The sequence below is a fragment of the Mauremys mutica genome, chromosome 5 (assembly GCF_020497125.1).
Source record: "Mauremys mutica isolate MM-2020 ecotype Southern chromosome 5, ASM2049712v1, whole genome shotgun sequence".
NCBI lineage: Eukaryota > Metazoa > Chordata > Testudines > Geoemydidae > Mauremys > Mauremys mutica.
In genome coordinates this window covers 142,220,188-142,236,272 of record NC_059076.1, presented here as the reverse complement: position 1 = coordinate 142,236,272, position 16,085 = coordinate 142,220,188, and the positions used below count along the sequence as shown (strand labels likewise).

The 16,085-nt window shown below is 54.5% G+C and overlaps 1 protein-coding gene across 3 annotated transcripts; it reads right to left on the bottom strand.

The window, feature by feature from the left end:
- Nucleotides 1-2,141: 2,141 nt before the first annotated feature.
- On the bottom strand, nt 2,142-14,996 carry LOC123371087 (C-type lectin domain family 4 member F-like). 3 transcript variants are annotated; one of them, XM_045018281.1, is made up of 8 exons: nt 14,873-14,996; nt 14,510-14,663; nt 9,518-9,637; nt 8,259-8,366; nt 6,980-7,120; nt 4,506-4,657; nt 3,506-3,624; nt 2,142-2,605 (listed from the first exon to the last, which is right to left on the bottom strand). In XM_045018281.1, exons 1-8 carry the CDS (start codon nt 14,894-14,896, stop codon nt 2,455-2,457), a joined length of 969 nt encoding a protein of 322 aa, XP_044874216.1. In that variant the 5' UTR covers nt 14,897-14,996; the 3' UTR covers nt 2,142-2,454. The 3 variants fall into 3 exon arrangements, with proteins under 3 accessions (XP_044874216.1, XP_044874214.1, XP_044874215.1); XM_045018279.1 differs by lacking the exon at nt 14,873-14,996 and having other exon boundaries at nt 14,510-14,863; XM_045018280.1 differs by lacking the exons at nt 9,518-9,637; nt 14,873-14,996 and having other exon boundaries at nt 14,510-14,863.
- Between the last annotated feature and the right edge of the window lie 1,089 nt (nt 14,997-16,085).

The window sequence follows — 16,085 nt, the reverse complement described above, 5'->3', positions numbered from 1 at the left end:
GGATCCCGGGGCCTGGGGCAAATTACCCCACTTGCCCCCCCCTCTGAGCGGCCCTGCGTGATCGTGAGCTACTTCAATTTCAACTAAATGGAGGGATAAACAAAACTAGGTCTGCAACTATGGGCCTTGATTTCAAAAGGGGAAACTTTAAAATATGAAGGCAATTAACGAGGGGAATGGACTGAGCTGAAGAACTCAAGGATCTGAAAGTGGGGGAGACTTGGAATTACTTTCAGTCCAAGTTGCAGAAGCTCTCTGACGCCTGCATCCCACGCAAGGGGAAAAACTTCCTAGGGAAGGGTTGAGGACCAGGCTGGATGAAGAAGCATCTCACACAGGTGATTAAGCGAAAGCAGAAATCCTACAAGGAATGGAAGATGGGATGGATCAGCAAGGAAAGCCACCTCTTGGAGGTCAGAAAGTGCAGGGATAACGTGAACTGTCAATAGCCAAGCACATTGGACCTTGCAAAGGAAATTAAAACCAATAGTAAACAGTTCTTTAGCCATATAAACACAAAGGAAAGAAGGAAGGAAGGAAGGAGTGGAACTGCCAAACATGGAGGATGAGGTGGAGATTTTAAGAAATGGGGAAAAGTGACTCAGGAAACTACAGGCCTGTTAGTCTGACTTCAATTGGATACATGGTTTTAGAACAAATTTGGAAAGACAGAAGTAAACAGTAATTGGGATAAAATACAACACGGTTTTACAAAAGGTAGATGGTGCCAAACCAACCTGATCTCTTTCTTTGAGACGATAAGTGATTTTTTAGACGAAGGAAATGCAGTAGATCTCATCTATCTGGATTTCAGTGGCATTTGAAACAGTTCCAGAAAAGGAATTATTAGTCAAATTGGAGAAGATGGGGATTAATGTTGTTGTCAGTCCCTAAGTGCATAACCTTGCATTTGCACTATTGAATTTCATCCCAGCGAGCTCTGCAATGGGCAGATAAAGGGGCAGAACATTTTGCCACAATGTTTCTGGGGATCTTGGTCCCCTGCTCACAACAGAATCTGTGCAGCAGAACCGAGCTCAGAAAGTGGCTTTGATTCTCCACTGAGACAATAACATTCTTTTATCCGGGAAATATCGTCACCCGACTCAAAATCCTCAAGGAAGAAGAATTTCCCAGGGATGCATAAGACTCACTCTGCTGTCAAGACACAGTCATGCTGGCTTTGGAACTGAGCTATTGCTTTGAAAAGCAAGGGCTGGGTTCTGTTCTCACACTAGTCTCATTCTATTGGCTTGAGTTACTCCTGTGTATGAAAGACCAGAGTCAGACCCCAGCGTATAAACCCAGCTCAGGATTCTTTTCCCCATCTAATTGCAGCCTGGCCTGAGCGTTGCAGCCTTAAGAAGTGTGTCATGACACTGTCCCTTTCAAAAATCATGGGGAAGCTTTAAATGGCCTTCTGGCTATTGGGGCAGGTTCTGGGCAGGTTCTGCATAGCTGGGTTGAGGGTCAGCCCAATTTAGAATAACTTTTTTCCTTTCAGAAGTGTCTGAAATGGGCAATTCTCTGTTTATTGGGCAGTTTTTGGTACCTGTGCTGTCTACTTCACTTGCTGTTCTGTTTTACTTTAATATGGACACAATAGCAAAAATATGTGAGTATTTTAAAGGACTCCGACCCTCTGTCTGTCATCTCAGAGCTTAGTAGCTTATTGGTTAAGAACTGAGTGGGTCTCAGAGATGGAGCTACCCCATCCCCAGTGAGGAGGGGGGGAGTTGGTAGAGGTCCATCGGCAGAGTTACTTGCTGTAGACATCAGTCCTCAGGGCTGTCATCTTTCTCCCAGTAATAAATGCCCTTGGAAATAAATATTCCACATCTTTGAAGGAAGAGCAGCCTGAGATGCAGAAATACAACCGATTGGGCCCTTCCAAGGAAGTGACAGTTTGGGGAGGGACTGCTCCTGCTGGGTTGGAAGGGACAGACACGTTTTGATACATGGCACAGCGAGGCAGGGATAGGAGAATTCGAACAGCTGTTGAAGCCGGTCTCCCAGCTGAGCCTGAATTTATCTCCTCGGTGGCTGAAACATATTTTGAGACATCCCTTGCTTAGCACATACAATTAGACGTTTTAAATGGATATATCGATGGTTCTGACAACATCATAACATCTGATCAAAAGGTGCAAAAATTAGAAATTCAAGTCAAGCAAATCATTTATTGGGTGATTATGAAACAATAACTCCACGATCCAGTGACAGACCTGGAAACATACAAATTACAGAGCCAGTCACACTGAGCGGCATAAGGGCAGCTCTCTCTGCTACAGCCAGAAATATCACACCAAGACAAAGCGTCCCTGCAATACACATCCAATGCGGCCCCCTCCAGTGCACAGGGCTCCTCATCGGCAGGTGGCTGGAAAACATGCTGCATAGCTTGGAAATTAAGGCGCTTTCTGAGGTGCTGGGACCTGCACGTCACAGCCCAGCCTAACCATGGGCCTGCTTACAAATCCACCTAGAAGGCAGAGTGCAGTTCGCATCATTCCACATATTCAGCTTCTTTGCGCGTGTCTTAACACAGTCTTCTCTGCCTCCTATCTCCTGATGCCAGTTGTCTGGCTGATTCTCCTCCCAGAACCTACGGATCAGAGTGTTAATGTCTCAGGGGAGAACCACAGCCAGTTCCTGAGCTCAGTTCTGCTCTGTGGACTCTGTTGTTGGCAGGGGACCAAGACCCCCAGCAATGACGCGGTGAAGCGATGCACCCCCCGGCCACCCCTCAGAGTTCTCCACAGCTCTTGTGGCCATGGTAACGAAGGGCTTCTGACGGCCGGGGGTAGCACCTGCCCTGCGCCTGACAGGCCAGCAAAGAGCCAAAGTCAGTGTGTGGCTCCAAACGCTGAGCAGCAGCAACTCGGATCTCAGTGCCCAGAACCAGAGCAGGTGGCACAGCACGTCCCAGGCACCCCCGGGATGGGAACGCAGGAACGGGGAGAGAGGGCAGCGGGGGTCAGTCATTAACTTCTCCCTGGCCCTGCTTATGGGCCTCGCCCACAGCCCCCTGAGGTCACTGCACCGACTGCAGCTGGCTCCGGCCATGGCCCCTGCCCCACAGCCTCCCCGTGCCCAGCCTGACCGAGGGGAGAGCGCAGCGCAATCCCAAGGAGAGCGGGAACCTGCCGCTCACTCCAGACTCCCCTGGCTGCACTGAGTCGACTTGGGGCCAGATCCTCAGCTGGTGTAAATCCCTGTGGTTCATTCAAGTCAATGCCGAGTTACCCCAGGGGAGGCTCTGGCCCTGGGTCTCAGTGGGCACTGAACACATACTCCGTGTTTAGGCTCCTGGTCTAAGCAAAGGGGCATTAGCAGAAATTCCTGAGAGGATTCACTGCCGTCGTGGCAGCGCCCGGGGGCCTCCCTCAGGATCGGGCCCGCTGTGCCGGGTGCTGCATAGACACCAGGGGCCGCACAGACACTCCCCGAAAGAGCTTGTGACCAATCGTGTAATAAATAATCACGTCTCTCAAGCTTTACTCACCCCCTGCTTGCGTCTGCTCTGTATTCTGTGCCATCCGCCCAGCGCCAGCTGTCTTCTGTCTCCCGGTCAGTGAGTCCAATCCAGTGAGCTTCTCCCTGGGTCTCGTTGGAGAGAAACTCCTGCACAACACAGTTTGCAGCATGTGCAGGTCACCCAAGAGAGGCTGCAGGATGCAGCCGCAGCTGCCTGGGCTGAACAGATTTTGGGGGAGAGGAAAGGGCGTCTGGTGGTGTGAGCAGGGCACTGGGCAGCGGGAGACGCGGTGTCCTGCCCCCAACGCTGACAGTGACTAGCTGGGAGACCCTGAGGGAGCCCTGGAGCAGCTCTGTGTCTGTGTCTGCATCTGTATCTGCCTGGGGCTAACAGCAGGGACCTGTCTCAGAACACTCCCCCCACGGCCCCCTCAGAGCTGGGCTGCGGCAGGTACTGACGGGCACCTCAGAGTTCACACCAGCCCCCTGCCCTTGCAGGAGGCAAAGCTCGGAGCAGAGAACTGGGTGCAAAGTCTGGCCCTGCCGGAGGGTGGGATTTTCCTCCTCCGAAAGTGCCGCAGAGGCCTGGGGTGAGGGCTGCAGTGGGCACGTGGGGAGAGAGGATTCTCTGAGAGGTGCGTGGCCCCTTGCACACAAGCCTTCCAGATACAGGCTTCTAGATTGTCCAGCAGGAACTCAGGCCTGGGGAGAGGGATCAAAGGGGTCCTCACTGGGAAAGGCCATTGGGTTTGCAGGAAATGCTACATTGTAAGTAGGGAAAATCAGAAATGAGCCTGACCCGAAATCCCCCTCCCCCAGCATCTCAGACTCCGGGAAGTCCAGATCCTGGCACAGTTCCTCTGCCCCATCTCTGCTTTTAAACTGATGAGTGAATCCCTTGAGTCAGGTACCAAGGCTTGGCATCCTCTCTGATGGTTTCCAACCTCAGCTGCCACCTCCCACCTCCTTCTGGTATGAAACAGGACATTGACCCATTATCCAAGCCCCTAGGAGCTTCCTGCACTCACCTGTTCCGCCTGGGAGGAGACAGAGGTCAGGTGCGAGTCCTGAGACAGACAGAACTGCTCAGCCTCGTCCCACGACTTCCTTTCTTGTGAAAAGTAATAGAGGTTCTCACCGTAAAACCTCCAGCCCCTGGAGAGCTTTGTCAGCACGTCACCTAGGAGCAGAGACTGAGGTGAGACGCCTGGGCTAAAGTCACAGGGACACACACAGGGAGCTCAGGGTTTCTAGTGCTGCATTTCCCCTACCCTTCAGCTGCCCCAAGCCCAGGGAGCTTCTGAATCCTGATTCTCCAACATCGCAATAAGTAACTTGTGTGGCCACATGATGGATCCCACAGAGCGCTGCAGAAAGCAGACACCATGGGGTCACTCCCCCAGCACTGAAATGCAGCTGCATCTGGGCTGGAGCATGGGCACTGGTCCCAGTGCAGAGCAGCACGGCTGTAATGGGAAAGGGGAGACTCACTGTGCAGCTGAGCTGGCAGGGGGAATTCAGGAGGGGGAATGTAGCTGCCCAAGGTGGAAGATCTCCGGGTTCAGTATCAACAATTTTCATTGATCATAAGTGGTGAAGGTCTCAAGTCTTTTGTACTTTGGCACCTCCCCCAACCAGGGGTGGCTCTACAAATTTGGCCGCCCCAAGCAGTCATGCCCGGGAGGCGCCCCCGAGCCCCGGGAGCAGCAGACCTCCCGCGGGCATGACTGCGGAGGGTCCGCTGGTCGCGCGGCTCGGCTGGACCTCCCGCAGCTGTGGGAAGTTCGCTGGTCCGGCGGCTCCAGTTGAGCTGCCGCAGGCATGCCTGCGGGAGGTCCAGCCGAGCCGCGGGACCAGCGAACCGTCCGCAGTCATGCCTGCGGGAGGTCCACTGGAGCCGCCGGCCGAGCGTCCCCTCCGCAGTCTTGCCTGCGGCAGGTCCGCTGCTCCCGGGGCTCCGGTGGACCTCCCGCAGGCATGACTGCGGCAGGTCCGCCGGCCCAGCCTGCCGCCCCCCCCGGGAAAGGGCCGCCCCAGGCGGGTGCTTGCCCCGCTGGGCTCTTGAGCCGGCCCTGCCCCCAACACCCTGCTGGGGGCGCTGGCTCAGGGATGGTTCTGAAAGTAACGCCCCATAGGCTGAAATGCCAGGATCCCTTTCTGCCTGTGACCTGACTGGGTTAGAGCATCTAAGAAGAGCTGATAGCTGGTGTGACATTATTGATATAATCTGGGACCATATAGAACATAGTTGCAACCAAAGTCCTGTAGTGGCACCAAATCTTGTATGAAGGGGGTCAAATGAGGTGTCTAAGACCAGGTTAGGGGTTGCTGGTTATGATTATGCTATCTGGGTGCATGTGTCATTTTTGTAGTTGAAGTTATGAGTATTGGCTCTGTACTGTCTGTACTTCAAACTTATGCTGTGCTTCTGGGAAACATCCCAGACAAGTTGGTGTTAGCTCTGCCTAGCCTGCTTGATGGCCCATTAAGGACAATCAGCTACACAATTGACCCATTGAGAGAAGGCAGATACACCTTGTAACTCACCAAAGTAGGCAGGGACCTGCCCATGTGACTGCAGACTCCATTTTGCTGTAATTTTCCACAGTAAGAACAAAGCGGTTCTTACACCTGGAAAGCCTATAAAAGGCTGATGCCTCATCTCCATCTGGTCTTCAACCCTGCTTCTTACCTCTGGAGGGACTTTGCTACAAATGGAAGCTCTACACAAAGGACTGACTGACCCATCCCAGCTGGGGATGGAATCCAGAGACTTGATTTGAACCTGCAGTTTATTCTATCACTGCTACAAGCCTGAACTAAGAACTTTGCCATCACTGTATGGAATTGATTCCATTTAACCAGTTCTAGCTCTCATCTCTATCTTTTTCCTTTTATGAATAAATCTTTAGATTTTAGATTCTAAAGGATTGGCAACAGCGTGATTTGTGGGTAAGATCTGATGTGTACATTGACCTGGGTCTGGGGCTTGATTCTTTGGGATCAAGAGAACCTTTTTCTTTTATTGGGGTGTTGGTTTTCATAACCATTTGTCCCCATAACGAGTGGCACTGGTGGCAATACTGGGAAACTGGAGTGTCTAAGGAAATTGCTTGTGTGACTTGTGTTCAGTCAGTGGGGTGAGACCAAAGTCCTCTTTGTCTGGCTGGTTTGGTTTGCCTTAGAGGTGGAAAAACCCCAGCCTAGGGCTGTGACTGCCATTTTAAACAATTTGTCCTGAATTGGCACTCTCAGTTGGGGCCTGCCAGAACCGCATTGTTACAGCTGGGTGCTCCCATTAGGCTAACGAGGCCTAGGGTGTAATTTAACTCCACACTGATCACCACGGTGTGGGCCCAGGTGCAGCCACCGGTGATTTTTAATGGAAGAGAACTTGGTGCTTGAGAAAGTTGCTGCGTTGTCAGCCTGGGAGCCTGAAATCCTCCGTTCATCCCCAGCACCAGCAGAAACGGCACCAGCCAGCACTGCAGCTAGTACTTACTGCAGCGACCTTGCACTGCTGCTCGCGCTGCACTGACGTTGTCCAGACGGATCTGGATTTCTCCATACGCTGCACTGACGTTACCCAGCTGGGATTTCAGCTTCTGGACTCCTGCCTGCGCTTCATCCAGTAGTTGCAGACCTAGAAGAAAGTCACAGTGACGTCAGTGGAGATGCAGAACACTTGACTATCAGCACGTGTGGTAGAGCAGCACCTACAGGCCCCTGTGTGCCAGGCGCTGTACAGACAGGAGGGGACAGTCCCTGCTCTCAACAGCTCACAGTCAAAATCGACGCGAGGTGGGAGAAATAAAGGATGATTTTCCTGCAGGGGAACTGAGGTGCAGGGAGAGGTGCCGAAGATCACACAGGAAGTTTGCAGCAGAGCTGGGAATTGACCCCAGCTCTCCTGAATTCTAGCCCTGTCCCCCCAATCTCCCCAGCCACCTCTTCCCAATCGCTCCCCCCTTGTGAGCTGTGAGTGGGTCCCCTGCAGCATGGGGCAGAGCTGGGGCTGCAAGAACATCCGTGGCCCCGAGCCCTGGCCCTGGGCTCCAGGCCGGGATTTTGAACAGCCCAGCGTTCAGGCGAGTTCTGTGCCGGGGTTTAGTTCAGGCCCATTTTCTGACTGGACGCTGAATAACCTGATCCATGGACGGGTTTGTATGTGCAGCCCTGTGCCCGACAGACAGACAGTTGTGAGACGTGGCCACAAGGGGGCGCTCTGCCTCCAGCAATGGGACTGTGGCAGGTACCCAAATTATTGGAGCTGCACAGGGAGGGCTCAGGGACTGGGGGGCAAATGGAGACCCACGAGTGCAGCTCCACTGACGTCCTGCTTACACCAGGGTCTGAATTCGGCCCTGTGTGTCTCATGAGCTGCATCCGTCTTTCCCGCCAATGCAACCCTGACAATACAGGGGCCAAGGTGAAAACTATGGAGCGAAGGGAGCAACAGAGAAAGGACGGAAGATGGTGACCACTAGGCATCCTGCGCAGGAGCATGGGGCGGATGCAGCCAGCCTGCCACTGCCAGGAAGGGAGCTAGGAGGGAGCCGGGAGAAGCCACTCGTCCCTGGGAACAGAGCCTCCGCTGGCAGAGGAAGGTGCAGAGTAGCAGCTCGTTAGACGGGGGACGGGACCACCTGGGAGGGAAGTCTATGGAGGGGAGCAGGAGGATGCCAGGCACCCCCCATCCCTGTAGGCAGGAGAGTGCTCAGCTTCCAGGCCAAGGGAGGGGAACTGACCCTGATGCCTAAGACCCTCCTCCTGCGACTTACTGTCCGATCCCTTCGCTGACGCGTCCGAGGCGTCGTCAGGCTGCAGAGAGACTTGGAGCTTCTGCACCGCTTCTTCAACCGCTTGCAGCTTGCTCTGTGCCTGGAGATCTAGAAATCACACGTCTGCAGGTCAGCGACTGAACCGAACTGCAGCTGGAGATCAGCCACGCGCAGAGAAGGAACATGCTCCGAGCGCGAGGCTGTTCTCTATGACGTCTTTTATTTTAATCTTGGACAGCTTCCCTCCCGAGGAGGGAAACCGGCACAGCCAAGGCCCCGTTCCGGGCTCTCTCCTGGTGTATGTCACAGAGCAGTGACCTGGAGCGCCGGCTTCAGCCTCATGAGACGTGGCTCCCTCCTGCTCCTAGCCCGAGCCCGGCTGCCAGGGAGAATGGCCGAATGTGCTGGGGGGAGGTGCGGCGGGAGAAGGACAGAGCCCCCCGCAGGTAACTCTGGCAGGGCAGGGAGTGCATGGTGGCCCTGGGCTGGGCACGGGGGTCGCTGGGCAGAGGAGACACATGGGGCGGTCACGTGTCCTCCCCTTTAGATTGTGGCCCCCCAGCACGGGGAGGTGCCAGTCGTCTTTGCCACTCACTGCCCCTAAGGAACAGGGGCTTGTCTCCCCTCTCCTCCAAGAGCTCTCCACTCCAGCTCCCTGCTTTCAGCTGTTCGCTGGCTCCAGGGCAGGGACTCTTTGGCAGAGCAGGGAATTAAACCCAGCAGTCTGAGCCCCAGACAAGCGCCCGAACCACTGGGCCGTACGCTCTCTCTGTAGGGCACTTCAATGGTGCCATGAGGACACCTGGGGCTGAGGCTCGTGCTGGTGATATGTGGTCAGGAACGGACCCAGCGTGACCCTCTGAGCGCAGGTTGAGCATGTGGGGCTGCCACATGTGATCTGAAGTCCCTGAGGTGATGCTCAGGCAGGATGAAGTTCACCCAGCCCATCCCTGACAGGTGGTTGTCTAACCTGTCCTTAAAAACCTCCAGTGATGGGGATTCCACAGCCTCCCCCGGTGACTGGTGCCAGTGCTGGACCATCGTTAGACTTAGAAAGATTGTGCTAGTATAAAAGCAGCAGGGCAAGATCTTACAGCTCCATTCAAACTCCCTGGAGCAGGAGATTTATTTGGAGGGACAGACTGGAAAAGTGGTAGATATTCTGCTGGAATATGTTTCCCCCCCACCATCCCCAGTCGACCCAGCTGCCCTCTATGGAAGTTGGCAAACGTTGGGCTTGGAGCTGCAGTTGAACTTACATAGAAGCGTCACAGCAAGGAGGGATGTGGCCAGGGCCAGACCCAGGAGGAGAAGGACAGGAGTGACGACAATGCCCCGCGCCCTGTGCCGCCAAGGAACTGATGTCTGGGGAGGGTTTCCTTGAAGGAGAAGAAGAAACGTATCCATGGAAAGTTACAGCTCAACAGCCACTGACTGAGGACACTCCACCCCTTAAATCCAATACGTGCTCAGCCTCCTAGTCCCCGACTGTGGTTAACGGCAACAGCGGAAAGAGGCCAAATAAGGTCAGAACCGACCTGAACTCGAATGTGAAAAGCGACCCTCCCTAAATCAGGAGTGACTCTAGTGCCAGGCAGGCGTCCTGTGAGAGAGATCTGGGAGCAGGATTTCCCCCCTGCCTAAGCATTTCTTGAGAGGGAAGTTTAAGGCTTATGAAGTCCAGGCCCAAAGGAGTATTTCTAAGTGTGGAAAGGAACCTGAAACAACTTATGAAATATGAACTCAACGAGGCAGTGAAATGAGGGGGAAATGATTCTGTGCAGGAGAAAAGTGGGGCTGACAGCAGCAGTGTGCTCAGAAGGGCCTTTCTAAAGCATCCCTGTCTGATAACCCATCCCCGGGATGCTGGGCTCCTCCCTGCAAGGCAGCCAAGGGGCGAATCACAGGGCAAAGCCCTAAGACTACATCTCCCCTGCACATTAAAGGGAGAAGACTAGAGCTGCATTCGAGCCAGGATCTATGTGTAGACAGAAGTAAGTGTGCTCGGTGTGCCCTGGATTTGGTCTCCCCAAGGTGAACGGCAGCTGCTTGGAGACACAAGACTGTCAGATTCTCCTCTCCCTGAAAGTCTCAGCCTGCCGCACCCCCTCCCTGTCTGATCTGGGCCTCAGCCATTAGCTCGCGCCGCTCCCCCATGGGGTGTGGTTCCTGGAACCAGCAGACAACACTCAGATGCCCAGATCATCCCCTTACATTGCAGAAGTGGCTTCTCTCACGCTAACCAAAGGGTGAAGCTGCCTCTCACTAATGTACTGAGTTTGCAGTTCTCAGCCTTTCCTGAAACAGATTCTGGGAGGAGCTTCTCTGCCACCCAGTGCACACTACATTTTTCCTTATGTTTTCATAGAATCACAGAATATCAGGGTTAGAAGGGACCTCAGGAGATATCTAGTCCAACCCCTTGCTCAAAGCAGGACCAATCCCCAACTAAATCATCCCAGCCTGGGCTTTGTCAATCCTGATCTTAAAAACCCCTAAGGAATGAGATTCCACCACCTCCCTACGGAACCCATTCCAGTGCTTCACCACCCTCCTAGTGAAATAGGGTTTCCTAATATCCAACCTAAACCTCCCCCACTGCAACTTGAGACCATTGCTCCTTGTTCTGTCATCTGCCACCACTGAGAACAGTCTAGATCCATCTGTGACGAAGTGGAACTGCAAAAAATGGCTGCCCCAAAAGCAGAACTATGTGGCCTCAAAAAAAAAAATGCCCAGCCCTGGTGCAGGCCCTTGGAAAGCTGCAGCTGTATCATTTTGGGCAGCGCTTTACTGTGTATACTGACCACTCTCCTCCGACGTGGCGGCATCAAATGCAAGGGGCTGAGGCCAAGCTGCTGGGAACAGACACACCTGTTCAGAGGGTGGCCCCGGTCAAGCTGGGGGCTCTTAACCAAGAGAGCCCAAATTGCAGCCCTCCAAACTGGAGCTCTGGGAAAAGACCCAATCCCAGTTTAAACCTCAGGGGTATTGGGGTGGCAAAAGGGCCCGGGCTGCATGAACCTTCCCACACGCAGCCTGCAAGCGCCATCAAGCACAACAGACCCACGGGAGGGGGTGAAACTGGACTGTCCTGGTGTAACTCCCACCAAGGATTGGGAGAGATGCTGGGGCACCCATGGAAACGTTGCTGGGTTCAAACTTCCCCAGGTCACTGGCTAAAGTGACCTCGCTCAGTTCAGTCTCGAAGGGGGGAGAGATGTGACAAAATGGGCCTGTTCTTAATGTTTCCTCTGAATACCGTGTGGGTGCCTCAGTTTCTAACCGGACACTCTGTCACCTAGCAACTAAACCTCTGTTTTACTGGCTGGCTCAGAGTCACGTCTAACTGAAAAGTGGGGGTGTGTGCAGGACCCTCTGGCTTCCCCAGAGCCCTGCTGTCACAGAGTGTGGGGGAGTCTGGGCCCGGCACCCCCGGCTTCCTGCAATTCACCATGACTCTCAGCCAGCCAGTAAAGCAGAAGGTTTATTTAGACGACAGGAGCACAGTTCAAAACAGGTCTTGCCAGTACAGACAACAGGACCTCCTGTAGTCAGGTTCATCTGTGGGCCCCAGGGAGGCCACAGCCCCGTTGGGAAGCCCAAGCCCCATCAGGGCTCCCCTCCATTTCCCAGCCAGCTCCCATACTGAAGCTCCCTCCAGCCTCTCACTCAGCCTCCCCCCGGCTCCTCCAAGGGCCTCTGTCCTTTTTCCAGTGTCCCGGGCAGAGGTGTCACCTGGCCTCCAACCCCCCTCCTGGGGTCTCAGGTTACATGCTCAGGTATCTCCCTTCCCCAGTGCAGCCGTCCCAGCACAACTCCCCTGCACCCTTCCCAGGTCAATACTCCCCTCTCAGCATTCACATCACACAGCCGGAACATTCCCACTTCCTCACACCTGCCTGGGCAGACTCGCTGTGGGAAGCGCACAAAGGGGCATATGCTACATGCTCCCAGAAGAGACCCAGGAGGCGAAGCCGTGTGAGCTTCTTGCCCTGCAGACAGTCTGCTCCATGGGAGAGGAGGCTCCCCAAAGTCCTGACTGGCTTTGTGGGGAGCAGTTCCAGAGCATCGCCCGCGGATGCCGTAACACCGTCGTCTTTGGAACCCCCCTTCAGGTAGCTGAAGGCTGCTATCAAATCCCCCCTCACTCTTCTCTTCTGCAGACTAAACAATCCCAGTTCCCTCAGCCTCTCCTCATAAGTCATGTGCTCCAGCCCCCTAATCATTTTTGTTGTCCTCCGCTGGACTCTTTCCAATTTTTCCACATCCTTCTTGTAGTGTGGAGCCCAAAACTGGACACAGTGCTCCAGATGAGGCCTCACCAATGCCGAATAGAGGGGAATGATCACGTCCCTCGATCTGCTGGCAATGCTCCTACTTATACAGCCCAAAATGCCGTTAGCCTTCCTGGCAACAAGGGCACACTGCTGACTCATATCCAGCTTTTCCTTTGTCGCAGCAGAGAGCCTAGCTGAGCTCGGTGCGTAGCTGCAGCTGCCTACGGCCACACCCTCCACTTCTGTCAGCCCCGTCTCCCTGCCTGTCTCCTGACCCTTCCTGGGCGTCTTTCAAGTGTTCAATCCAGAACAGCTGCCACATGGCATCTGGATTGCACTGAAACCAATGGGGATAAACAACCCCCGGAGCAGGCCCTTGTTCAGCTGACACCTGCACAACCAAATATAAGAATGTAAGAATGGCCAGTCTGGGTCAGACCAAAGGTCCATCTAGCCCAGTGTCCTGTCTGCCAACCTGTCTGCCAACAGTGACCGGTGCCAGGTGCCCTAGAGGGAATGAACAGAACAGGGAATCCATCCCCAGTTGCCCATTCCCAGCTTCTGGCAAAGAGGCTAGGGACACCATCCCTGCCCATCCTGGCTAATAGCCAATGATGGACCTGTCCTCCATGAACTTATCTAGGAACTCTGTTATGGTCCTGGCCTTCACAATATCCCCTGACAAGGAGTTCCACAGGTTAACTGTGCATTTTGTGAAGAAATACTTCCTTCTGTTTGTTTTGTTTGTTTGTTTTAAACCTTCACTTGGTGACCCCCTAGATCTTGTGTTATGAGAAGGAGTAAATAACACTCCCTTATCTACTTTCTCCACCTCAGTCATGATTTTATATATCTCAGTCATATTTCACCTTAGTCGTCTCTTTTCCAAGCTGAAAAGTCCCAGTTTTATTAATCTCTCCTCATATGGCAGCTGTTCCATACCCCTAATCCCTTTTATGAACCTTTTCCAATTCCAATATATCTTTTTTGAGATTGGGCAACCACATCTGCACGCAGTATTCAAGACGTGGGTGTACCATGGATTTATATAGAGGCAATAGGATATTTTCTGTCCCTTTCTTAATGATTCCGAACATTCTGCTCGGTTTTTTGAAGCCGCTGCACATTGAGTGGCTGTTTTCAGAGAACTGTCCATAGTGACTCCAAGATCCCTCTCTTGAGTGGAAACAGCTAATTCAGACCGCATCGTGTTATAGGTATTGTTGGGATTATGTTTTCCAATGTGCGTTACTTTGCATTAATCAACATTGAATTTCATTTGCCATTTTTTTGCCCAGTCATCCAGCCAAAGCCCTGAGAGGGGCCCCTTGTGCTGGGAGCTTTAGAAAAACAGCCTGGTCCTTATCTCAGCACTTCCAGCTCCATTTGCTCCTTGTCCTTGGAGGAACAGGTTCCCTCCCCATCCCCGAGCCATGGGGAAAACCCTTCTCTGCTAACACAGCTACATCACCCTGCCCCTGCTCACGGTTAGACGCGTGTGCTCGGGCAGGGAAGGGGCAGAGGGTAAGGAAAGGAGGTGTCACTGTGAAATGGGGGGATGAGAGGGAGCTGGTCCCCAGAGATGGGGGCTGTGAGGATTCGATCCTGGTGATCTCCTCCTGGGAGAGGCTGATGGTGGCAGTGAGCTGGGGAGGGGGAGCCTGGCTGGCTTTTATGGCCAGCCCATGGCACTGCGCTGCCCGGCAGGAGGCTGGGATGCTGTGCAGGGACTCCCATCTCTCCCCCTGTGCCCTTCTCCCGTTGGGGACTGGCAGGGGAGAGAACGCACTGGGAAGCACTGACCGAGCACCCTCGCCCACTGCCCGTGGTGCTGTCTGGCCAGCACAAGGCTGAGCTCTGGGTTCGTGGTCAGTGGAGCAAGTGATCGCTGCCCAGGATGCTCTGCAGAGACCACAAAGCCAAGGAGAAGCCAGCGGGAGTCCAGGGTCCGGTGCAGCCTCTTGTGTTTACCTTTGGGCTGGGGAGCAGCTTCCGTCATCGGCATGTTCTCATAGATATTGCCCCTGGCCATTGTCCTGCCTTCGCGCTGAGCCGAGCCCCTGATCACTGGCCTGTGGGTCCTTTCTGCAGCCTGCTGGGTTAGAGCCTCCCTCTGACAGCAGCCCTGGAACAGAAATAGAAATGGGAAGTGATGCCTGGCAGTTGGATGAGGGAAGGAGGGGTAGTGGGAGGTCTGGAGATAAGAGATGGTTGCACGGGGGAGGTGGAGGGGGGAGACGGGTGGATGAGGGAAGGAGGCATGAGGGAAGCGGATGACAGCGCTCTGTCGGCAGTGCCTGGCCATAGGTGCTGGATCTAGGGGGGCTGCCGCACCCCCTGGCTGGAGGCGGTTTCCATCACATGCAGAGGTTACAGTTCGGTTCAGTGGCTCTCAGCACCCCACTATTCACAGTGTTTCAGCCCCCTGGGCCCAGCCTTTCATGGCCCCCTCTTGCGGGTGGGGCTCTGGCGAGAGGGTAAAGGCATCATCCCCGTGCGCCGCGCGTGCGATTGGCTGTCGGAGGTCGTGCAGCGGAGGGGCTGGGCCTGGGGAAGCCGGGGCCCTCTCCCCTCCTGGGATACCCCCAGCTCCACCCCAGCCATGGCATCCTGCTCTGTGTCCTGGGCCCTGTGTTGTGGGGCCTCTAGCGTCATCCCGCTGAAGCACGGTGAGGGGCAGGCTGGGGGCAGTGTGGGGCCAGGCCTGTGTCCTGCTCCTTGCCTCCGGACCACGTCCTCTCCCCTCCTGACCATGGCACCCTGGGCAGTCACCCACATCGCCCGCCCCGAAGGCCGGCCCTATCCTGGGGCATCCACGACTGTCCAAATCTGCAATTTTTCCTATGTGTGACCATCCACGGGTGGGAGTCCTGCTGTCCAAAGAGACAGACCCTGCTCACTGCTCCGGCGGTAACATGGGATGAGAGGGGGCACGTGTGGAATCAAAGGTTAGCGTGTTACACAAGCACTCCTGGTGAGTACGAGCAGCATTGGTACAAGCAGCCAAGTGGGCACATGCCCAGCGATACACAAACGTTGGTGGCTGAACGCCGACATGACTTTGTAGCGTAGACACGGCCTCGGTCGCCATCTCTGGGGCAGTACAGGAGGTTTCCAGGAAGGACAAGCAGCCTTGCTGGCTTTTTCCTCTCCACTGATCACTCGCAGTTTGTTGAGTTTTGCTGGGAAACTTCCCCAGCCAGGCTGAGTTCACCCTCCAACTCCCTGAGTGAGACCAGTCCCCACATGCTCAGCTCTGCTCTGGCTGCGAGTCCAGGGCTGCTGCCTGCCGGGGGTGTGTCTGGACGCTGGACTAGGAGACGACAGTTTGGAGTTTAGTGTAGTTGTGTAACCTGCACCTTGAGCCCTGCACCCCTTTGTGGGGAGGGGAAATCCTGGGATCGACACAACCTGACTCCTGCCTGAGGAGGATCCCGGCCAGCAGAGACCAGCCCCTCTGCAGTGACCGAGGGGTCCAGAGTCAGCTCTGACCCTGAGGATCATTCATGGAGTTTGTGAGGGCACCAGGGAATTTGTTTTGGTGACC

Coding starts and splice junctions, on each gene's coding strand:
- LOC123371087 (XM_045018279.1), bottom strand. CDS start 14,843: ATGGCCAGGCACTGCCGACAGAGCGCTGTCATCCGCTTCCCTCATGCC. Junction 7,121..8,258: donor GTCAGCGAAGGGATCGGACA/GTAAGTCGCAGG, acceptor ACTTTCTTCTAG/GTCTGCAACTACTGGATGAA. Junction 4,658..6,979: donor AGCAGTGCAAGGTCGCTGCA/GTAAGTACTAGC, acceptor CTCTGCTCCTAG/GTGACGTGCTGACAAAGCTC.